Source organism: Amblyomma maculatum, chromosome 5 (genome assembly GCF_055883805.1).
Source record: "Amblyomma maculatum isolate TAMU_Amacu chromosome 5, ASM5588380v1, whole genome shotgun sequence".
In the NCBI taxonomy this organism is placed as follows: Eukaryota; Metazoa; Arthropoda; class Arachnida; order Ixodida; family Ixodidae; genus Amblyomma; species Amblyomma maculatum.
Genome location: NC_139348.1, coordinates 43,903,742 through 43,928,975, shown reverse-complemented (window position 1 = coordinate 43,928,975; position 25,234 = coordinate 43,903,742). Strand labels below are relative to the sequence as shown.

The 25,234-nt window shown below is 47.4% G+C and overlaps 2 protein-coding genes across 3 annotated transcripts in view; both read right to left on the bottom strand.

The window, feature by feature from the left end:
- LOC146188193 (sodium-dependent nutrient amino acid transporter 1-like) overlaps positions 1-25,234 on the bottom strand; it is a 351,255-nt gene that overhangs the window by 109,391 nt on the left and 216,630 nt on the right. The window lies entirely within an intron of this gene.
- On the bottom strand, positions 19,745-22,775 carry LOC146188199 (sodium- and chloride-dependent neutral and basic amino acid transporter B(0+)-like). Its single transcript, XM_084603404.1, has 4 exons — positions 22,715-22,775; positions 21,937-22,068; positions 20,787-20,956; positions 19,745-19,771 (listed from the first exon to the last, which is right to left on the bottom strand). The coding sequence occupies exons 1-4, from the start codon at positions 22,773-22,775 to the stop codon at positions 19,745-19,747; spliced, it is 390 nt and encodes a 129-aa protein (XP_084459530.1).

The following is a 25,234-nucleotide window of genomic DNA, read 5'->3' as shown; positions in this document are numbered from 1 at the left end:
ATGTGTATTTTAGTGAATATCATTCGTAGGCCACAATAGCTTAGCAGTTCAAATTGTTGAAATGCAGTTTGTGAACGTGTAGGACGACCCATAGTCAGAACAGCTCATCACTTTTCCCTGTTCCGATTACTGAATCTCAAACTGACAGCGTTGTCACGAAATAATAGCCCAGTGTGATGATTGTAAGTTGCTACTAAATTTAACATCTATTACGGTATCTGAAAAAGAGCGGGTCAGTAGAGTTGCAATACTATGCCACAGTTCTCTGAAATCTGCTTCGAAAACTTCGATAATTATTGACGAGAGGCATTTTCTAACCTACGATAATACTTGCATTCAGTCGTGCTAATATGCCGAGACCACCATTTGAAGCTCTGGTTTCGAAGCGCTGGGTCATCCGTCCTTTTTTTCCAGTCTAGGCCGTAATTGCATTGTATATTTCTGAACGGGTAGAAACGCACGAACAGAGGGAGGTATTATTGCGAAAGCTAGTTGCAACGTATTGTTGCTTACTTAAGTGTTTTTAATTATTCAAGGTCTGCGAACTTTGATATGCTGTCTGGAAGGGACTGACTGCTTTATGAGCCACAAAAAGGACACCATAAGGAAACCTATGTGAGCATTTCCTGCAGCTGACTTGTTCCTTTTACAGAAACAACTTGGTTTACAGATTAGTTTGCAAGACCAGTTTTTGTTCTGAAATGTGTCAACCTTTAATGTACATGTGAGATGTGTGAATAAATCGCATGTGATGAGAAATCTTTTAACATGCTCAAGTAATCAACTGATGCTTGTAACATACCTTCTGATCAAATTCTGTGTCACACACATCTATGTATTCTTACTCAAATTGAAAGCTAGTCATAAATTTTTGTTGCTAAGTATTGTATATTTAATTATTCAGTCTACAAACTTTGATATGCTGTTTGGAAGGGACTGACTGCTTTATGAGCCACAAAAAGGACACCAAAAGCAAACCTATGTGAGCAGTTCCTGCAGCTGACTTCTCCTTTTAACACAAACAACTTGGTTTGCCGATTAGTTTGCAAGATCAGTTTTTGTTCTGCAATGTGCCAATCTTTAATGTCCATGTGACATGCGTGAATGAGTCGCATGCGATGAGAAATCTTTGAAAATGCTCAAATAATCAACTGATACTTGATACCTTGTGATCAACTTCTGTGTCACAGACATCTTTGTATTATTACTCAATTGATTCAAGAATAGCTGCTTTAAAGAATTCATTAGTGAGAGGAACAAGAAATGGGGACGCAGGCGCAGGCAGTGTGTGTGCATTCCCTTTTTTGTCCCTAAAACGATTACACCGTATAATTCTGTATAATGAACCCGCAAGCCAACCACTACATATTGTAACGGGTATTGCGCCAAACGTCCAGGCAACGCCCTGAGCCTAGAAGACTGCCGAAGTCCGAGAGCGGTCCGAGCAGCGGTCTGAGCGTGGTTCCAGGCAACCAACTTCGTCGTCTACGCCAACTAGCAACCACTTCATCGTCTACGTCAACTAGCCACTTATTGTCATCGCTTCGTCGTCGACTATAGTTTGTATCAATATTATTCCCAATGTTTCCTTAATTTTCATGTTTAGTTATGTTATTTCTTCTGTGTTACATCCCATCACGGTTAAGCCACTATCCCAGTTTGCCTTGTGCCTTTTCGTTCTAAACGTTCAAATCTGTATTTGTTGTTTTTGAACAGCCGCCGGCATAAAGGCTTATCACTCTGATTCTGGGTCGCGTAGCAGTTCTGTATTCTTTGATTGTTAATGCTCTATGTCACGAGTCACACCTTTATCAGTTTTCGTTGTAGCACAAGATGCACCGAGATCTATCCCGAAGATTCCGGCCACTCATGTGTCTTTCTACAATGTTCCAGCCTGTGCTGGTAGCTGTTCACTAGGAGTGTGGGTTTGGACACCAGTTCGCCGTCGCGGACTTAGTGAAAGGTTGTTGCGTCGATACTTTGGGCCGTACAAAATCATTCGCCGCGTCAAACCACAGGACTATGAAGTCATCTCCGACGGAACGTCAGCGTCACAACGGCGACGCGCACATCCAGAAATTGTACATGTTGTACGACTGAAGCCTTATTACGCGCGTTAAAGCCCCTGTGGTGTTTAAACTTCGCAGTGTTTGTGTTTAAGTTGCTTTGTTTTGGAACATCGAGGCGATGTTTTTTTTTAAGAGGGGAGTAATGCCGCGAAACCTTCAAAACTGTATTTGTTGTTTTTTAACAGCCGCTGGTATAAAGGCTTATCACTCCGATTCTGGATCGCGTAGTAGTTCTGTATTCTCTGTTGGTTAATGCTTGATGTCAAAAGTCACACCTTTATCAGATTTCGTTGTAGGACAAGATGCACCGAGATCTATCCCGAAGATTCCGGCCACTCATGTGTCTTTCTACAACGTTCCAGCCCGTGCTGGTAGCTGTTTGCGACGTTATCTAGATTGTTCTGAGCAGCCTTTAAATTGAGCGTTGACGACTGTGACGGACATTCTTTGTTCGACGATCGACGAGCACGTTTGTTACTATCGCCGCCGACGAGTTGCTTAGCTCTTTTGCGGGCGCAGTCAGCCCAATAAAGAGTTTCTTCAGTGCAATCACCGACTCTTCATTTGTGCCATCGACCCTGGTCACCACCACGTGACAATATCGCATCTCTTTTCTTGAAATCACGGAACACACTGTAAATATCGCTTTATCGCTTAGCAAAAATAAATAATGTAATCTAACAATAAAAAATATTTTATTGAATAAAAATATTTACACGTTATTCTGCAAACTCAAATTAATAAAGGATACATTTGAGCAGCTTTCAGTATTTCGAACTCTAGTGCCTCAGTACACATAACAGTTTTGGTTTTTAATAGTTGTACGATTTGGTATTTCGAGATGGAATTCAAAGCTATAGACAGCATAATAGTTTGAGCTCAGACGTTGTCAGCAACTTGTTTCCAAAAACTTTACCTAACCTTACGCAGGGTCAGCTGTGATGAGAAGAATCTGATAACCTGAAAATAAAATAAAAATGCAACAGCAGCAAGGGAATGTATATTTTGGAATCTGTAGAACAATGAAAAACCAAATTTATTTTGTTCATTTAAAGGCTCTGCCTGACGTTGAGCGATGGATTGCAAAGGTCACAAAAGGGAGCGGTCAAAACACCATTCATGTCCTTGCTGCATGTGTAAATATGCGACAATTTAGTTTTTGTTCTAATTTTGCCGTTCTGTGATTTTTATGGGCGCCTGTACATCAAGAAGTTCGGAGGGGTCAAGTGGATGCAGCTAGCACAGGACCGCGTTAATTGGAGTAAAATGGGAGTGGCCTGAGCCCTGCAGTGGGTATAGTCAGGCTGATGATGATGATGATGATGATGTAAATTAACACTGTACTTATCCTTGCACTTATTTCTCCTGCTGTTGAATCTTTATTTTCGAAGTCATTCAACCACGGGTACTCAATACTGAAAAATCATCCCCAAGAAAACATGTTTTTTCATTTTTGCCCGCTTCGTCTGTCCTCGACCACATTTGTTCTTTTTGAGTCAAAACCTAATTTAACCCTGCCAGTGATGGTTGTCATGCCCAGCTGAAGAGAAGTCATGCCTAAACGTTGGCTTGCGAACTGGGGCTCACTTTGAACGGTCGTTCACTTTTCTTTGATACTGTTTACTCTCTTCTGCTGATCGTTCTACGTGATCAACATAATACTAATTATTTCATTCTGCTATTCATGATACCCATCCACATTTGTTTCCTGTGATTACAAGTACTTCTTCAGCAGCTAACATAAGACAACTCTGAGCAGATGTGTGGTCACGTAAACACTAAAACACTGTACTTCTCAATATCCAAGTAATGTCGACAATGGAAACGTTTGTGGGACATGTTCAAGAGCTCTTGTAATGCAGTTAATTGCTGCCTGAGATTGAATCAGTATCAGTGTCCGCAGCAAGCTAAGCAATTGCAGTGAGATTGCACTCAACTGCTCAGCACGTTTGGCTCCCCTGTTAGGCAGTGATGTAGAGCAGCAATCGTGAAAATCAGCCAAGAAAGAAGTTGTATCGTGACTGCTTGCCGTCACTTCCAAGGTTAACCGGACATCAATAGCAACGCATCGCATCAATTATAGTCGATCCCACCGAACGCCCTATCCGCCAGCACCCCTACCGAGTATCGGCGTAGGAATCACAGGCTATTCGATCGCTGGTTGATGAACTGTTCCGTGAATACGTGGTACAGCCGTACCCAATTACGTCCATGGCCTCGCCAAGTGCTGGTCACCAAAAAGGGTGGAACACTCAGATCATCTGCGTCGACTACAGGAGGCTGAACCTAACTGCTAATAAAGACATTGACCCATTGCCTCAAATCGACGAATCGGTCGACCGACTCCGCCACGTCCGATACGTTTCATCGCTTGACCTGCGCAGTGGGTGTTGGCAGAGCGAAGTCGCTGAATGTTATCGGGAGAAGGCAGCGTTCGTTACTGCCGACGGTCTACGAATTCAAGGTAATTGCTTTCGACTTGTTCTCTGCTCCGGCCACCTGTCAAAGAATGATGAATACTGTCTCACCGGGCCTCAAGTGGCAGACGTGCCTCATCTACCTTGACGACATTGTCATTTTCTCTGCGACCTAAGAGGAGCATCTCAAGCGCTTGACGGCCGTGCTAAACGCCATCCGCGCGGTCGGCTTCTCACTAAAACCAGAAAAATTACCTCTTTGCATTCCAACAGTTTGCGTTTATGGGCCACGTTATGAGCGCTGAGGGTATTAGTCCTGATGCAGAGAAGGTGGCTGCCGTAGCTGCTTTATCTGCCCTACTGATAAAAGTTGTGTGCGTCGGTTCTTTGGCCTGTGCGCATAATAAGGCGCAAACATTTAATGCCTCATTGTTGAAGCAGAAGCTGTCGGCAGATGCTGTCACGCTTTCGAAGGAGATAGTTAAAAACAACTAAACCTCGTTTCCACCGAGAATCGAACCTTCATTGCTGGATCCCCAGCCGATGATAATGTTAGCTAGTCCCTTTGTATGGAGTGAGCGCTTTACCAACGGCGTCACGCCCCGGATCGTGAAACGTTCATCATAATTCTCCTTGTCTACCATGAGGACAGCGGGATTCCGCGAGTGACATATACTGCGCCGTTAATTTCCTCCAAACGAATTATAGAACGCCGGTGAAGTTTGATACGTTCGATGGAACGCTGGTTGTGTTCGACAAGGGGCGCGCCATGTACCGTCTCGACTGGTGATAACGTCAGCAGGCGATTCATGCATAGACAAAGCTGGCTCCACTGGGCGTCCGATCGAGGCGTCCGTGAGGCGCTGTTCATTTGGCGCTTCCTCGAACGCCGCACCACACAGCAAACAGAAGCAGACACAGATGTCTAGGGAGGCGTTAATACAGCAGGCATCAACTGCATTTCAAATTGGTTTACAGGATATAAAAGGCGCAATATCTATCACAAGTTTCCAAGGACACATGTACCACGCCGTAAAGGAAGGGAGTAAGGTAGGGAGTGAAAGAAGAGAGGGAAATAGAGGTGACGTAGTGGAGGGCTACGATCCACCGCGCTATAATGGCTTTCACTTCATCGCTCTTTAGTGGTCCAAAGTGCCTTCTAGAATTTTTTTTGACAGGCCCTTTGTGCGCGACTTCTCCCGGATAGCCGTACTACAGACTCGATTACCAAAGGGCGTAAAACCTTTCATCTAGGCCGACGAGTTGCAAAGTTGCAAAAACGCCTATACTCAGCCACATCGGCGAGGAGACGGACACAGAATTCCATACCTACGCCAGTAACGCCAGCTTCGGTGCACTTCTCGTTCAGTGGCAAGATGTTGTTGAGCGAGTTATTGCTTACGCCAGCCGCACCTCGTCTCATTCTGAAGCGAATTATTGTACTTCTTAAAGTTAGTGCCTTGTAATTGTGTGGGCAGTAACAAATTGTCGGCCGTATCTGTATGGTAGGCTATCGAGAGTGGTCAGTGACCACTGCTCTCTCTGTTGGCTAGCAAACCTTACAGACCCTTCTGGCACGTTAGTCCGCTGGAGTCACCGCTTACAAAAGTTTGACGTCACTACTGGGTAGAAATCTGGCAAGAAGCACGGTGATGCTGACTGTCTATCCCGAGACCCTATTCCATGTTTTTCGCTTGAAACAGTGTCTCCGTTTTTGTAGGCGCTCTCATTACGCCTGATCTCGCTTAGCAGCAGTGAGAAGACGCCGAACTGAGGCCCTCATCGATTACCTTGAGGGAAGCGCCTCATCGCTGCCTCGACTTTTAACGCATGGCCTGTCGTTCTGCTTGCGAGGCGGCGTCCTTACATGAAAAACTACGGTTCTATACACATTCAGTACATGCTGGTGGATCCAATGTCGCTCCGTACGGACGTTTTTGAGGCATGCCACGAGGAGAATTTTGCTAGATATCTCGTATAAATAGCACGTAGAAGTGCCGACAACTCTCGGTGGCAGGGCCCACTTATCCATACTTTTGTATCAAATGGTCGGGTGGGTTGATAAGCGTGGCTTCGAGGGTGTAGCTTGCGTATACCGCCCAAAGTCGACGGCAAGTAGTTATGAATGATCAAGCATCGACTCCGTAGCAGGAGCGGGACAGAAAGGGCAGGTCAGGAGAGCAGTATGCGAGGTCCAGTATAAATTGACCGCAGGTGTCAACTCATCACACACAACGATTCTTCTCAACGCCACCTCCTCACGGCGGGTTAAACCACCTGGAAGGTTGGGTCGACGCGGTGGAAATAAAGCAAGCGTGGAGCGGCGAAGAAATTCTTTTCCAGGCACTATGAAGTCTCTTGGAAAACAACCTCAGCACAGGCAGAGGGTATGTCGCCCTCTGGAGACGGGACGCATCATCAGTTTCACTGAAACGTTGTATAGCATACCGAGCCGATAATACTCGTACAGGGCGCGGAAATGCTTACACTATATAGCAGATGCCGCTAATGATGTCTAGTGTATTAGCTAAGCGCCGTATTGGGCTCGAATTGCTTGTGTGGAATTTGTATATGAGAGCAAATGGATAGGCAGTGCAGCACAGAGCCTCTATGCTTATATAGACAAACCGTCGCGAATGGCCATGAGCTCTGCTATAACGAGAAAGAAGGTCCGTTGCCTCTGTTTATATTGTCACGCCACTGACGACGAGGAAGAATTGTGCTGATCTGGGAGAAGAAGAGGAAAAAACGCGTTGGTGCCTGGGGGCTAGTAGGCTTCACCTTGTCCCTGATCCAATTATCATATCGCTGTAAATAAACACCCCTTTGCTATTTCACCATAACAACTTGATGGAAGGGGCTCCTTTCGATCCCTAAGTACGGCGCAGCAAGACCAACTGGAGTTTCGACGTAGTCGCCCCCTTGCTGGACTGCCACCGCTTCGAACCATCATGGACAACACCGAGTCTAACCGTGCCAGCCGCGACGCCGCAAGCCAGGCTGGTGACAGGCCTGCCCCCTCCAGCTCTACTATTCCCTGCCAGCCTTACAGGGAACCACGACCGTTTGCTGGAGAAGACGGTGAGGATGTTGAGAAGTGGCTACTTCATTATGAACGAGTTAGTCGGTACAACCGGTGGGACCCTATCACCATGCTCCCAAATGTCGTTTTCTTTCGAAGTCACACGGCTATGACATGGTTCGAGAATAACGAAGACAGTTTGACAACTTGGGAACGGTTTGCCACCGAGATAAAACAGCGTTTTGGTGACTCTGTACCGAGCAAAAAGCGGGCTGAGCAGACCCTTGCTCAAAGAGCTCAATTGCCGGATGAAACGTGTACCACTTATACAGAAGAGATTCTCAGATTATGCAAATGTGCGAATTCCAACATGCCCGAAGAAGACAGAGTCGGCCACATTTTGAAGGGCATCGCGGCTGACGTGTACAACTTTTTAATCGCTAAAGACACCCTTGAAACCGTCTCCGATGTTATTAAACACATACGCGCTTTTCAAGCTCTCAAAACGCGTCGTATTGCGCCAAAATTTGGGCGGCTAGCCAACGTGCCTACCGTGGCCAGCCTTGATGACCATGCGCAACTAGATCTTCCGTCGACGATCCGACAAATCCTACGGGAAGAACTCCTGCGGCTCAATCCACTTCCACTGCACGAATCTGCTGAGGTCTCTGTCCAGAGGGTATCCAGACGGCCGGCTTCACAACCACAAGCGATTACAGTGCAGCCTTTCGCTCAAGCTCCTGAAGTTGCAGTTTCTATTGACTACCCTCCTGTGCAGCTCGCCAACCGGAATGCGCCGATGCCTGACGCCCCAAGGTATGACGTCACCCCAAGTGCACATAGGTCTTCCATTCGATCTACCAGGTTTTCTGAGCAGTATGAGCATTCAGCCAGACCTACGACGCGCCCAGCTGTTCCTTGCTCTTATCCACAACAGCATTTTCTACCTTCCCCGCCGATATGCTACCGCTGCGGCGTCGAAGGTCACATCGCCAGGTACTGCCGCAGTAGGTTCCCGCCACGCTATAACCGTCCGGTGCCTCCAGCAGTACCCAACAATCGGCAATACAGCCCCGTTTTCCAGCAATCCAATGCTCCCCGTGGGTACTTCAACAACATCCAAAACGGGAATCTCCGCGACCATTCCCCAGCATCTCAGCGAAGTGTTACTCCTCCACCCGCCTTCCGTGCACGTCGTTCTCCATCACCGCGGCGGCGCTCCATGACGCCCCAGCAGGAAAACTAACCAGCGCGACAGATGGGGGTGAGGCCGCTGGAAATGTGATGTGTGCCAACATCCCTCCAACTGCAATGCTCAAAAACAAAATTCGTGTGTTCATTGATGGTGTGTGTACATTAGCTTTGGTAGATACGGGTGCGACTGTGTCTGTGATGAGTAATCAGTTTAGGCGCTTGTTGGGACGCAAAGTGATCTTTGAATATGACCGTGCTTCAACGTTTTGTGGTGTGAGTGGAGAGGCGTTGCGACCACTGGGTGTGTGTAGTGCGCAAGTGTCTGTGGGTGGTGCAGTTTTTCAAGCCGAATTCGTAGTCTTACCCCACTCTACGCATGACATCATTTTAGGAATGGACTTCTTGAAGTTTTGTGGCGCTACCGTGGACTGCCGAAGTCAAGAGGTTCATTTTGATGGCTCGCATCTGCCGACACTTTTTGAAAGTGGCCGTGATGAAGAAACAGTTTTTAGTATTACCGAAGACACAGTAGTTCCGCCCTTGTCTGCCATGTTCGTCCCCGTCTCCGTTCCACTTCTTGAGAAGGTTTCATTCCAGGCCATGGTGCACCCAGTTCACTCAGCATGCCTGAAAAAAAATGTAATTATCCCTCACTGTATGATATCCGTGCATCACGGTAGTGCCTCGTTATGGACCATCAATCCATCGTCCGAGCCCGCAGTTTTACCAGCGGGATTGAAGCTTGCCTCCTGTGGACCCGATGCGCCCCACGTCGTTGCTTTGGTCACAGATGCTACGAGTGCCACCATACCTCTGCCTGCTGATGAAACTTCGATCTTCCGCATGATCAGCGCCGATCTCAGCTCACCTCAACGCCGTACTCTTGCGGATATTCTTCTACCTTTTTCGCCTATGTTTGACTTTTCTCAAACAAATGGACCAACCTCTCGCCCTGCACATCGGACCCATCATAGCATCGACACTGGTTCGGCTCGTCCCATTCGTCAAAAGCCATATCGCGTGTCCCCATCTGAGCGCAAAGTCATTCATGAGCAAGTGGAGGACATGCTACGGAAGAAGGTGGTACAGGAGTCATCTAGCCCCTGGGCTGCCCCTGTTATTCTTGTACGCAAGAAAGACGGTTCGTGGCGATTCTGCGTCGATTATCGGCGTCTAAATTCTGTTACGAAAAAGGACGTCTATCCTCTTCCTTGCATAGACGATGCCCTCGACTGCCTCTCTGGTGCGTCCTATTTTTCTTGTCTTGACCTCAGATCTGGCTACTGGCAAATTCCAATGGACCCTGCGGATAAGAAAAAAACAGCCTTCGTAACGCCAGATGGCCTTTATGAGTTTAATGTTATGCCATTCGGGCTGTGTAATGCGCCAGCAACATTTGAACGCTTTATGGACACAGTTTTGCGCGGCTTAAAAGGGGACATTTGTCTTTGCTATCTGGACGACGTCGTCATATTTGGGAAATCCTTCCAAGAACACAATGACCGTCTAGTACGTGTCTTGAATTGTCTGCACAACGCCACCCTAATTCTGAACTCCAAAAAGTGCCGCTTTGGAGAGCGCCGAGCGCTGGTGCTAGGACACCTTGTCAATAATGATAATGTAATGCCGGGTCCCCAGAAAACTGCCGCTGTTCAGTCTTTTAAACCCCCGCAGACAGTGAAGGAGTTGCACAGTTTTCTAGGGTTATGTTCGTATTTTAGACGCTTTATACATCGCTTTGCTGACGTTGCTTACCCATTGACGTGCCTTCTCCACAAAAACTCTACTTTTGACTGGACACCAGACTGCGACGCGTCATTTCGTCAACTGAAGTTTCTTTTAATATCGAAACCCATCCTACGTCACTTCGATCCTACTGCAATGACAGAAGTACACACGGACGCTAGTGGAATCGGCCTTGGCGCAGTCCTTGTCCAACGGCACGATGAACGAGAGCATGTTATCGCGTACGCAAGTCGTACCCTGAGCAAGCCGGAGCGAAACTACACAGTCACCGAACAGGAATGCCTAGCTGTAGTTTTCGCTGTGCAGCGTTTCCGTTCATATTTGTACGGACGTTCGTTTACTATCGTAACTGACCATCATTCACTCTGTTGGTTGCGGAACCTTCGAGACCCATGTGGTCGCCTCGCACGCTGGGCCCTCCGGTTACAGGAATATGACTTTGCCGTGGTGTACAAAAGCGGTAGGCGTCATGCAGACGCAGATTGTCTTTCTAGGGTGCCAATGGTCACGACTGGACCTGAAAGCGACGATTTCGACAATTATATATCGACCCTCGAGCCAGCGTTCCCCGACACGAATGTTTTTAAAATGGAACAGCAAAATCATACCAGTCTGCAGCCTCTCTTTGCCCAAGCCAACGTACCTACAAACCGTTTTTGTGTGCATGATGGCCTCCTATGGAAAAAGAGTTATTCGCCTGTCGGCCAGCGATACCTACTCGTAGTTCCCAAGACGTTGTGCACGGACGTATTGCGTGTTATGCATGATTCAACTTCTGGGCATTTTGGATCGGTTCGAACACTACACCGTGCTCAAGAAAGATTTTACTGGCCCAGAATGCGCTCGACGGTTGAACAATACGTTGCCAGTCGCAAGCAATCTCAACGCCACAAACGTCCAACTGCAACTCCGTCTGGCTTGCTGCACCCTGTGAAGACCCCGACAGCACCGTTTGATCAAGTAGGCATTGACCTCGTAGGTCCGTTTCCGAAGTCCGTGGATGGAAATCGCTGGATTGTAATCTGCGTGGACTATCTCACACGTTACTGTGAAACCGCCGCTTTTCCATCTGCTACGGCACATCAGGTGTCGCTTTTCTTGCTGCACTCAGTCATCTTACGACACGGGCCGCCACGAATTGTCATCACTGACCGGGGCCGACAATTCACTGCTTATGTTGTTGAAGAGCTCATGCGTTTATGCGCCGTAACTTTCCGACACTCGACGCCATACCATCCCCAGACAAATGGCTTGACTGAGCGCGTCAACAGAACGCTATCAACATGCTAGCCATGTATGTGGACGCAGGGCATAAGAACTGGGACACCATACTACCCTTCATCACGTATGCGTTTAAACCTCCACGCATGAAACGACTGGGAACAGTCGATTATTCCTGCTCTATACCAGACCGCCACGCTACACCCTGGATACTATCCTGCCCTTCACAAGCCGTGAAGACCCCTGCCTGGCTGAGACCCTCTGTCTCGCCGAAGAAGCTCGGAGAATCGCCCGATTACGGTCTGGTGCTTCACAAGAACGTTCTAAAGTGCGATACGATGCCAGTCACCGGCGGGTCACGTACTCTGTAGGTGATTTAGTCTGGCTGTGGCGTCCAATTCGGCGCCGTGGCCTACATCAAGAACTCTTGGCCCACTATGACGGCCATTATGTGGTTGTCAAAAGCATCAGTGATTTACCCTATGCAATAGCCCGCCTGACAGCATCGGGTTGTCGGTCTGCCAAAACCGAACTATGTCATGTTGCCCGCTTGAAGCCGTGCCAGCCTCGCACAAATCACGAATACGCCCAGAGGGCTTAGGCTGAAGAGGGAGGAAATGTCACGCCACTGACGACGAGGAAGAATTGTGCTGATCTGGGAGAAGAAGAGGAAAAAACGCGTTGGTGCCTGGGGGCTAATAGGCTTCACCTTGTCCCTGATCCCATTACCATATCACTGTAAATAAACATCCCTTTGCTATTTCACCGTAACAATATTGTTATGTGGAAACTCGATGTATTTGCAGTGTATTTACAACAGCCTCAAGTGACATAGCAGCAAGCAGCAACACGGAACCAGTCCCACTTCTTCATCACCTTGTCCCTTCCGCGAGGCAAGAGAAGGAAACACTTCGTCTTCTTCATCGCGTAACATGACCCCCCGGCGGGGTAAGCGTCGGCCTCGCGCTAATCTGGCAAAGAAGGCATTAGTTCGTATGGCTTCAGGCAAGAAACATGGTCAATGTCAGTAGTGTGGCGAGAGGAGGAGGACACGGGCACAAGAGGGGCAAGTTCTTACGTCACATCAGTGACTTGGCGCACCACCCGATAAGGGCCACTATAGGGGGACAAAAGTTTCTCGAAGAGACCCATGCAGCGTGCAGGAGACCATAAAAGAACCAAAGAACCAGGGTCACAGATTACGTGGCGATGTTGCCTATCGTAGGCAGAGTTCTGAGAAGTCTGAGAGGCGAGGAGCCGACTACGGGCTACTTGGCGCGCTTCAGTGGCTTGCACAATGGCGTCACGTGCGTAGGTTGTTATGGGGCGGCCAGCAGGAGAACCAGCGTGTCCAAAGGTAAAGCGGGGTGCCTGCCAAAGAGCAGGAAGAAGGGTGAATAACCAGTTGTGTCGTGCTTGGAGGAATTGCAAGCAAAGGTCTCATATGGAACAACGAAATCCCAATCTTGCTGATCAGGTGATACATACATTGATAACAGGTCCGTAAGTGTGTGGTTGAAGCGGTCGGTAAGGCCGTTGGTTTGGGGACGGTATGTGGTCGCGAACTTATGCTTCGTAGAACATGAGTGTAGGATGTCTTCAACAACTCGGGACAAAAATTAGCGGCCATGGTCGGCAATTACCTGACGAGGAGCGCTGTGATGGAGAATGACGCTATGTCGAAGAAAGTCAACGACATCCGTAGCGCTGCTCGTGGGTAAAGCTCGTGTGATGGCATAAAGTGTTGCGTAATCGGTTGCCACTTCGATCCATTTGTGACCCGACAGTGACGCCGGAAAGGAGCCAAGAAGGTAAAGCCCAACACGATAAAATGGTTCCAGGGGCACGTCAATAGGTTGGAGAAGGTCAGCTGGTGGCCGCGATGGTTTTTTCCTACGCTGACGCATGTCGCAGACTGCGATGTAGTGCCGGATGCTGCGGTATAGTCCTGGCCAAAAAAACGACGCCGTACCCGGTCGTGAGTGCGAGACACACCGAGATGGCCAGCTGTGGGCAGGTCGTCGAGGAGGAGGAGGAAGATGAGGAGGAAAGGCAGGGAGGTTAACCAGTAAAAGCAACCTGTTTGCTACCCTGCACTAGGGGAAGGGGATGAGTGGATATAAAAGTTGTGAGAGAGGGATAGTTGAAGTTATTACAGTCACATAACAGACACACCACATCACATCACGTTACAGTCATGTCATAGCAAACTCATAGTCTTTCGATTAGGCATGTGCTTCTCATAAAGCGGAGCAGTGCCTGGGAAGCCTTCGCCACAGACGATCGCCATGGGCAGGGACCTAAAATTTTGGTTTCACTCAATGAGCGTCCTTCTAAATGCTCCAGCGGACGGCACAGACACTTTCTTTCCTCACTGTATGGGCGGGTTGTCGAGTTCGTAAACAACACAGCAGCGGAGCTTTTTGAGAATCACCAAGAGGAGGGGAGGACCTTCATTATGAAAGTTATGGCGGTAGAGTACTCCATCCTATGCAACAAAAAGTTGCAGAGAATCTGTTCTTTTAGATGTCAGGCCTTCAATGATGGATCGTTGCGCTGCTTGCCTGCTACGTTGACGAGATTGGAGAGGGCGAAGACAGGGAATTGCCTCTGTGTCACTGAGATCAGGGGGCTCTATAGGATAGCGGGACAATCAGCATCTTGATGAAGGCGCCCCGACTTGTAGACGACGTTGTAGAAGTATTCTTCAAGGCGCAAAGCCCAGCGACCAAGACGGGCGGAGGGATCTCTCAGAGATGCCAACCAACAAAGCGCATGATGGTCGGTTACAACTGAGAATGGACGGCCGAATAAGTAAGGTCGGAATTTAGCGACAGCCCATACAAGGGCGAGACACTCGCTCTCAGTAATCGAATAATTGCGTTCGGCGTTGGAGAGAAGGCGGCTAGCATATGCGATGACGCGGTCATTGTCAAGTTGGCGTTGAGCCAGCACTGCACCGATACCATATCCGCAGGCCTCCTTTCGAACTTCAGTGGAAGTTGAGGGATCGAAATGAGCCAAGACAGGGGGAGCCGTCAGTAAGCTTATAAGCGTTGAAAACGCACCTTGCTGGTCGGGGCCCCATGTGAAAGCGGTGTTTTTCTTAAGTAGGTCGGTGAGAGGACGAGCGATACGGGCAAAATCTTTGATAAAGCGGCGAAAGTAAGAGCAGAGGCCGACAAAGCTGCGCACATCCTTCGAAGACTGGGGACCCGGAAAGTCTTTGACAGCGTGAATTTTGGCCTCATCAGGTCGTACTCCGGGCTACGTCAACTATGCCAAAAATAGTAAGTTGGCTGCGACCAAACGGGCATTTCGATGAACTGAGCTGGAGGCGGGCGGTACGGAATCCATTCAGAATACTGGTGAGGCGTTCAAGGTGCGAAGCAAAGCACGGCGAGAAAACGACGACGTCGTTCAGGTAGCATAGGCAGATTGTTCATTTAAATCCGCGTAGAAGGGAGTCCATCATCGGTTATCGACCATCGGTTATCCTCTCCTCGCACTATATGTCCTGCCCATGCCCATTTCTTCTCGATTTCCACTAATTTATCACAAACTTGAGTTATTTCTCTGACGCACTCTGCATGTTTCCTACTCTTAAAGTTGCCCCTACCAATTTACGTTCCATATTATTCTGTCCTCAACTTAAGTAGAACCCTCTTGGTTAGCCTCCACATTTCAGCCCCATAGGTGAGTACAGGTATAATGCAACTGTTGTATCCTTCCTTTTAAGCGATACCGGCAAGCTGCTAGTAGTCGAAATCTGCGAGTGCTTGCCAAATGCTCTCCATCGCAATCTTATTCTTCTTGTTATTTCCCTTTCTTCGTCTGGGTCTGTTGTTACTACCTGTCCTAAGCAGACATACTCGCCTACTACTTCCAACGCTTCGCTACCTAACGTAAACTGCTGTTCCTTCCCTAGGCTGTTGAACATTACCTTAGTCTTCTGCATATTGATTTTCAAGCCTACCTTTCTACGTTGCTTGTCTTGCTCATCAATCATTATTTGTAGTTCATCCCATGCGTTATTAAGCAAGACAACGTCAGCGAATCGCAGATCACTGAGTTATTCTCTATCTACCCTAATCCCAAACTGCTCCTATTTCAAGTACCTGAATATTGAAGCAATGTGTGAATTGTATTGGGGAGATTGTTTCTCCTTGCCTAACACATCTCTTTATAGGAATTTCGTTACTTTCTTTATGCAGAACTATGGTTGTTGGGCAGCCGCTATAGTATATCTTGCAGTACTTTCACATACGGCATGTCTGCACCCTGATTACCCAATGCCTGCATGACCGCCGAGATTTCTGCTCAGTCAAATGATTTTTCGTGATTAATGAATTCTAGTATAAGGGCTGGTTATATTCCGAGCATTTTTCTATCACCTGTTTGATAGTATAATATGATTGATAGTAGAGTACACTTTCCTAAATCCTGCTCAATCTTTTGCTGGATTGCAGTCGAAGATTGTGCTGATTTTAATAGCGATTACCTTAGTAAATACTTTATACGTAACAGACAGTAAGCTGATCGGTCTAATTTTTCAGGTCCTTAGCGTCCCCTTTCTTATGAATTAAGATAATGTTCGCGTTCTTCCATGGTTCCGGTACCGCCTATGACACCAGGTACTGCGTAAACAGGGTGGCTAGTTTTCCTAGCCCGAATCCCATCGTTCCTTCAACAAATCTACAGTTACCTGATCGTCTTCAGCCGCTTTCCCCCTTTTCATAATTTCTAACGCTTTCTAGACCACGTGCTTTGTCACTGGCGGAACGTCAGACTGCTTTTCCCTTTTGCCAATCTCATGTTTGTCCTGACCTCTTTGGCTGCTGGAGAGATCAGCATAGAACTCATCGGCTACTTTGACTACCTTATCATAATCACGATGACATCGCCTGCCTTGTCCATTAGCGCATACACTTGATTTTTTGCCAATACCCATTTCCTTCTTACCGCTTTAAGGCTTCCCCCATTCTTAACAACGTGCTTAATTTTCTCCACGTTATACGTCCTTATATCGGCCACTTTGTACTTATTGATTGGCTTTGATATCTCTGCCAATTCCATCTGGTCTGTTGGATTGGAAGTTTTCATACTTTGGCGCTTCTTAATCAAGTTTTCCGTCTGCTTAGAAAGCGTACCGGCGTACTTTTTAACTATCCTACCGCCTATACACATCTACAGTGCACTCGGAAATGATATCTCCCCAAATAATTGTTAATCGTGTCTAGGTTAATGTCATCCCCGGATAGAGCTGAATATCTATTCTGTAGCGAGATCCTGAACTCTTCTGACCTCCCCTTCACCGCTAATTCGTTGATGAACTTCTTTCTTACTAATCTGTTTCGTTGCTTCTTTGTATTTAGTCTAATTCGAGACCTTACCATCCTGTAGTCACTGCATCGCACTTTCCCGATTACCTCTACATCCTGCATAACTGCGGGGTTAGAACACAGTATGAGGTCAATTTCATTTGTAGTCTCCTCGTTAGGACTTTCCCATTTCCACCTCCGGTTCTTCCGTTTGCTGACGAAGGTATTCATGATTCTTAAGTTATTTCGCTCTGAAAACTCAACCCGTAACTTTCCCTGCTATTCCTAGAACAAATGACATAGCCACCCACAGCCTGGTCTACTGCCTGCTTTTTTGCTACCTTGGAAATGAAGTCGCCCATTAGCACAATATACTGTGTCCTTGCTTTCCGCATTGCCGGTACTACACCTTCGTTGAATCTTTAAACTGTCTGGTCATCATGACTACATATAGGTGCGTAGGCCTGTACAATCTTCAGTTTATGAAGCTTATTAAGCCTAATTACGAAGCCTGATACCCTCTAAATAATTCTATAAAATTCATCTATATTACCAGCTATATACTTATTGACAATGAAACCTACTCTCAGTTCTCACCTCTCAGGTAGACCACGATAACAAAGCACATGCCCGTCTTTCAGTACAGTATATATGCCTCATTCGGCCTCTTAGCCTCACTAAGCCCTAAGATATCCCATTGCACACCCTCTAGTTCCTCTAACAGCACTGCTAAACAAGCTTCACTAGCTAGGGTCCTAGCGTTAAACGTTGCCAGAGTCAGTTTCAAATGGAGGCCTTCCAGCGGGCCAGAAATTTTTGGCACCCCCTGCTGCGTCACATGTCTGACCACCGCCGTGGTCAGTTGATCCGGCTACGGTCAATTACTATACCAGGGTGGCCAACTCCTATTCTGGTGAGGGTGTGCTTTGCCGGAGAAGTTCTCCGGCATCAGGTCGCACCCCAAACCTGTTTATGGAATTCGATCGGCACGCGGTTTTTTTTTTTTTGATCCGGTGGAGAATTGCGGGGTAACGGGATTTTAGCCATGGTCCTCTTGCATTCGAACCGGATGTTCTACCTCTACTCCACCGCAGCGTACCTATTCATGGTTACACATCGTGAATCTCTTTATTTACACATCGGTACGATTGCAATTCGCTTCTTTATCCATTGTGCATTCGTCTAGCGAGCGCACGCGCCGCGACCTTTCTCAGCTGCATAAACAGTACGGCGCACGCGCATTGAGGTGCGCGGATGGTGGTGACGTTACTCGCTGCGACGCGGGAAGAGCGGCGGCTCTCGCAGCGCACATCTGTGGCTCAGCTCAACTGGTCGTCATGGCAATGGCGCATGCGTACTTGTGACCTCCACCCGCTCTAGTGACCTTGGCTTTACATGGTGTAGTGAAGATTACACTTCAAAATTTCAGGGGACCACTTCAGTCCCCTTACGTGCTGCATCAAGGCGAAAACATTCTGGCCACCGTGCTGCGATCCTTGTAACGCCCCTGATGCTCGAGAGAGAAAGAGAAGGAGAGTTTCTGTCTCTCTCTCTCTCTCTCTCTTAGAGTGGCTCCCTTCTTCGTTATCGAAGCTTACTCCAGAGATATTGAAAAGTTAAATATGATGCCTCTCTCTAGATTCCCCCGTCTCTCTTTCTACTTTCTCTTTATAGAGAGATAGATAGAGTAGAGACAGACTTTCTGAAAACTTTCTTTACTCTTTCTAGAGAGAGACAGGGAGAGTGAGGGAGAAAAAAGAGAAGGAGAGAAGTTGGGAGAGGGAGGGAAAGATGGGTAGACGGAGAAAGGGCAGGGAAAGCGAAAGAACTATCGTATATCACTACGTCCTTCTATTTACCAAAACCCTACCGATATCCCGCGGAACCTTGCGGACAGCTTTTGCGCACAGTTTCTGCGGAAAGCACTCATGAGCTGCTAAGCTTTCGCCTTAAAAAGGATCACTTCTGAGTAGCGTGGGTAACGAAATGCGCGCCGAAAACCTGGAGCGCAAAAACCGGCGTTCTGTGCCGCAGCCAACACTTGCCTCGTGTCCGCCTTTCATGTATGCTCCCGCAACGGTATGTGTACAGCATGATGAAATGGTGGCGGATTATATTTGCCGCTTTAGAGTTTTGTGATGATTCTTCGCGAAGACAACGTGTGTTAATTTCACGTTAATATGTTACCATAATTAGCCCGGCTACGTCCTGTAGAGGAAAAATGCTATCTAATGGATGTCCAAATAGAAGCGTCTTGTGCTAGATGTGACGCCTGCTCCGCAGCAATCCCAGTCTCTTGCGCGCCCAGCCAAGTCCTCTCCTGCAATATTCTATGTTACGACAAGGAATCACGCTAACTGTACTCCGTAAAACATGATCTGTCAACGACCGTTTTATCTTAACACCAGTTGTATCATTGCCGTGTCCAAACAGCATCTTCAATCGCTTCTGTATCCCTCTCTGGGTGGAAGTACTTCCTGGTAAACGATAGAACAGCTTAGCAGAAAGAATAGGAAGTTACTGACGACGAGGTGCAGGTTACTAAAAAAAAGAAGAGAGACTTGGAGTAGCTTCCATCTTCTTATAGAGTGCATATGACTGTGTCCTGCGCTCAGTGGGCGGAACTCTTTGGAAGTGCACGAAAAAACAAAAAAAAAAACAAATAACCCTGAGAAAACAAAAGAAGACAGAGGTGTGACACTGAACAAACAAAGCGACTTCTGGGTATCCAGAAGTCGCTTTGTTTGTTCAGTGTCACACTTGTTCAGTGTCAAATTTGTGCTGCGATGAGGAAAAAGCTGGACATGTCCAGGCTCAGTCCAGGAGTGTGATTTGTAAATACAGCCCAACAGTAACGCCGTGGCTGACAAGAGCTCTGTACCGCTGTCGTGTAGAAAACTTGAGACGGGAAGGTGCCTCAGCGTGCCCGACAGCATCGACAACGACAGGTAGCTGGAGTCCAAAGTTCCCTCATATGAAATCTTGCCCCCCCATTGTACGACTGCGGTAAAAGAAACTAATACCAAGGGCTCACTAGACCTGGGGTGCATCGGCGTGTGGCGAAAGCACAAAAATCAGCTTACTTAAGAAACCACTAAAGCGTGTCTGAAGGCTTGATCGCACATTTCGTTCGTCGCCGAGCCCTCTGTCCCGTTCTATTTGTCACGCCTAATTTGCTAATTAAAATTCTTGTTCCACTGCGTTTTAGGTTTTCGGCGCCTGCGCGCACTGGTTTTAGAACTTTTATAAACAAACATTTTTTTTTCGCATTTAAATTCGGTTGACAGAGCTTCGTGCGTCTAGTTTCTATTATCGTCCTGGTCCTTTTGCGCTGTTCCTTCTGCCAAACCTTGAACATATCGGAATATTTTTTTTCTCTGAACTCTGTTCTTGTACCTATATGCATAACACAATGTTTAGTGAGCGTGCATGCACGCGATGCATAACGTTAATTATATGTAGTAGCAGTAGCAGCAATATGACTGGTTGCTGTAATAGTTATATTACAGTTAAGAGGGGATTGGGGTAGACTTTTAACGGATTTTCGATGCTGCAAGCTTCGAAAGGGTAATAAAGGAGAATGTATCATACCTTAACTACGCCCTAGTATATAGAAGAAATATAGGATCAAAGGAAAGAAACAGACAAGTGTGACATAAGCAGATGAGGAAACCGTCTCATCATCAGTTAAATTCTGTATACTCCATGCGCACTAAGTGGGTCTGGTGCTTTAGAAAAACTGTCGCGTTGTCAGTGTCCACTCACAGAAGGCGGTAACGCGTGCACAAGTGCTTACCGCCGGGGCGGCGTAGCATGCCCTGTCGCTGGCCATCATCTCCCCGGCAGGGCAGCGAGTCCACGAAAGGTTGCGCAGCCAGGACACCAGGTGGAGCAGGTGCTGGGACAGCAACACCGAGTCGCCCAAAATGTGCAACACCGCGCAGAGGCTCATAGTGTAGCCCAGGCCTGCGGGCGCGGCGACCAGCTGCCGTTATCGAAGTCTTTCGGACGCTTGGGTCTAGTGTTTCTGTCAGGCACAGTATAAGACAGCATTGCCCCCTTTTCTGGGCGCATATTTTCTATACGCATGCGAAGAAAATTGAAACTTAGAGGGCCCGCATTTGGCGAGCATTCGTATCGCGCTCCCTTTCGCCCACTCTTCATCCCACACCTCAACCTGCTGGGAGAGCCATTCTTCGCTTGAAGCCGTCTCAGAAAAGGCACTGTGTACCTTTTATTTGTCTTAATAATTGTGGAGTACGTTCTGTTGACGTCCTGCACTCCTGCTGAACACCACGACGGAAGATTAGGGGACCATACATGGGATCAATAAACCCATATTTTTGCATTCTAGTGATACCTATGCATGTTCGCACTTCAGCAAATGAATCGACAACATGCTTCTGAGAGAATGGCATCTCCTATTTCGTCATTCCAGATGTGGTAACTGCTATTGAATGTTCCAGTCAGAATCGAACACGTGTAGATCAGGAACTGAGCGGCAAGTGCATTGAAAAGGAGGCTTCCTGCCGAACAGCATCGAAGTGTTACCCTTACATTGCACTCAGTCTGGTTGCATCTGTGCCAAAGCGACTCAGGTTATGAGAGACGCCGTAGTGGAGGACTCCAGAAATTTCGACCACCTGGGGTTCTTTATCGTGCACTAACATGGCACAGCACACGGGCGCCTTGCGTTTTGCCTTCCTCGAAAAGCGGCCGCCGAGGCCTGGATTCGATCCCGCACACTTGGGAAAAGTAGTCGAGCGCCGTAACCACTGCGCCACATCGGCGGGGTATACGTACCCGACTCTAGTACCAGACTATAGTGTTTCGGATACTAAAAAGCAACTGCAAATGCCTAAATTTCATGCCAACCAGTCTATCATTATGGATAACCAAACAGTCCACACCCAAAGCTCTGATAGTGTCCGCTGGCGGCGACGTACCTATGAAGAGTGGAACGGCGCCAAAGATGCCCCGATTGCCATCTTCGGAGAACTGGGCCAGACAGCTCTCGAGGTGCATGACGGGCATCGCCACGGCGCACAGCAGAGTCAGGTAGGCCAGCATGAACGGAACTGCAGACAAAACTATTTTCCGTAATGAAGTCGCTAATGAATTCGACGCTGATGGGAACGCCACAAGAACAACAACGGTGCTGAGAAGTCGAGCAGCTACTGTCATGAGCTAGTAAATCTAGACACCAGAGATCGTAGCGGTCATATGAATTTAACACGAGAAATTTATCCGTGGTTCTTGGGTTCCCAGTATGGCAATCTTTGCACAGAAACGAATATCGACGTCTCTGAGCCTTTGCAGCAAATAGTTTGAGGCCAGTGTTCCATCAGAGACTGAGAAAGTTTTTCTTCAATGGTTCGGAATGGGCCCTGAGTTCTTATCAGTTAACAAAAAAGATTGCTTTCTTAATAGGTACCCTTCGTTGTCGTTAGAGTTGCTGTGGTCCTCCTGCAGAAAACTAAGGTGTATTACGGCTATTTCCGAATGGTTAGTTGTGCATCTTCTTACTACAGGATTTGCCTCAGTGGAGGCCATCAAAAAATCCTAACCACCCGAACAATCAGACTGGACGCGCTGCTTGTGTTGTGATTAAGGGTATTTTTCTTCTGCGAGAGAACGTTTAGAATCTATTAAGTCTACCAACCTCCTCTTCTCCTTAGCAAATGCCCACTTGGTAGTCCTTGTCGAGATAATGGGGTAACGCACCTCCGCCGTGAGCGATGGACATCTCGGGAAAGCGAGTGGCGTTGGCGCTGCCAGCCGTCATGACGAACAGCGTGGCCAGTTTGTGAGCGCGGCTTTGAAAGCCCAGCTGCGTCGTCGCCTGCGCAAACGCAGTATGCACGAATCATAGCAGTTTGCCTACCATAAAGCGTTCTGCGATAAACGGCCATCGAGTGGCCCTTTATCTTCAGCGATGCGAGGAGATGGATGCGCTTGGCACCCTCCCCCTCATCTCGTCAAAATCTCGGTCAACACTGCGGGCCTAAATTCCGTGCCTGAGTTGTCGTGGTGCCATCAACAAAGCAATTTTTACTCCAACCTCACAGTCACGAAGGCGTACAACTCTTAGCGCTGAACGTCCTTCATTGTGTTGGCACATGGCCGTTCTGAGAAAGGACAGCTGGAAATGGAAATTAGTCGCCACCGTCAAACTGCTATGCCTTGCTAATTTCAGCGGATGAAGGATAGAGATAACCAAGCATTTCGATCTATTATCTCGAAGCGAATAGTTTTTAAGCCAGCATATTTCAATTTCATACCGATTGTGCATGCTGCCGGGTTTACTGCTTGGAACTAAGCGTGTCAGTTTGCTTTCGCACGGCAGAAAGCCTTAAACTATTGTAAAATAGTGGCGCCATCCTATGGTTACATACTCAAATTCTCCCGCGAAGGCGAGACCTACCTCGCTTCCGTCGCTTTCCTCCTCGCTTTCCGTCATGACGGCAGCAGGCTAGGTGAGTCCAGGCGAGGATGGAAGACTGCGGGGCCGAAGTATCCAGACTATAGGGCTCCTGTGAAACCCAGAAGAAAAGCGAAAGGCAAGGAAGGCCTATAGTGCGGACGATCACAGAGCAGCGGACAGCGCGTGCAACGTGACCCGTGACTCTTCTTCTTCTGTTGTTGTTGTTCTCCTCTAATTTGATGGCACATACCCACACAAGGGGATCGGCCAAGAATTGGGGTGCAAAGATATCAGATTTTGAGATGTATAACTACATCGCAAAAATAAATAAAAATAAATACTAGGGAATAGAGAAGGAAGTGTAAATATGAAAAACCAAAATAAAAAAGAGTAAATACTAACGCACGCAGTTGCAGAATAGTAAGATTTATATGTACAGAATAAAACTTCAACGCTTGTTAGCAAGTTAGACGCTTTGTTTCTATTAAGAAGTTTTGAAGCGTTAAAACAGGCCTGTGGCTGTACCCAAGCATGGTGGCACCGAACTATAATAAAATTTGGCTGCTCAAATTAAGACCCAGCTGTTGTAACGGCTTCTCTAAATACCGTTTTCTCATCATGGTAAAACGGCAGCAAAATATCAAGAACTGATCTATTGTTTCCGGTTCCCCGCAGAATGCGCAGACAGGAGAAAGCGCCAAACCAGACCTGTGCATATAAAAATTTAGGGGCGTAATACGACAGCGTAGCCTGGTTAGAGAGACCTCAGTCTGCCTTGATTGACATGATTTCCTATTCCAGGAATATTTGAGATGCAGGTAGTCATCCGTTCATAAAATAGATCGAGACTGCGTGCTTAATAAGGCACGCCGCCGAAATAGTGCTGCTGTTATGTACGCTGTTGCCGGGAGGATGGGAAATACAGGGCCATTAAGAGATTCTTTAGTCAGCAACCTCATTGGCTGTCACATTGCTGTATCCTGGTACTCACACTATATGTATGAGTCTCAAATGTGAGGGGAGCAATGAAAGAAAGGTGTTTAAAATTGGCGAATCCATATTCGAAGAAAGCGACAAGCACAAGGAATAAGACCCGCTTTCTCTTGCACGTGCTATTCTTCTTTAGCGTCTTCTACAGCGCGTGTATGCCCAGCATTCGGGCTGCCAATTTACGGAATAGCAGAGAAGTGCATAAAGATTTTCAATTAAAAAAAAAGATTAGGCATCGTCATATCCGACAAGAGAATTAAATTTCAACCATTATTCAAATTTCGATGCAGAGTGTCTATGAATGAAACTTCGAGTTATATCAAATCAATGTTAATGTGAAAAGAAAAGACGGCCGTATAGGGAAGGTGGTCAGCAGGTACATCCGGGATCATGAGGATCCTGTGCGACACCGGCTTGCATCATGGCTCGGCTTTGGATGTAACTTGTAGGGTTACACATATCTATAGCGAAGACAGACAATCGTATGGGTACTGTAATTTGCATTCTGTAAATGGTTGAATGCGTTAACATTAGGTTCGGTCTTCTGGCTCGACTTCATTTTTTTGCGGCCATTACGTTTGAAAAGATTTCAAGAATGTACCTAAAAGGTGGCACACACCCAGGGAAGGGAGGAAATCATTTGCGTATGTCACTGAAAATAAGGGCAAAAATTTTACTTAGTTGGATTTGCATTTTTGTATTTCACGTGAAATATGATGCGCTGATCTGTTGTACCACCGAAACGATGGGAGGGAGGTTTCTTTTAAGGCGAAAGCCTGGCTCATGCTCGCTGCCCCGATGGTGTCCGTCCGTTCGTGACGCTTTAGTTT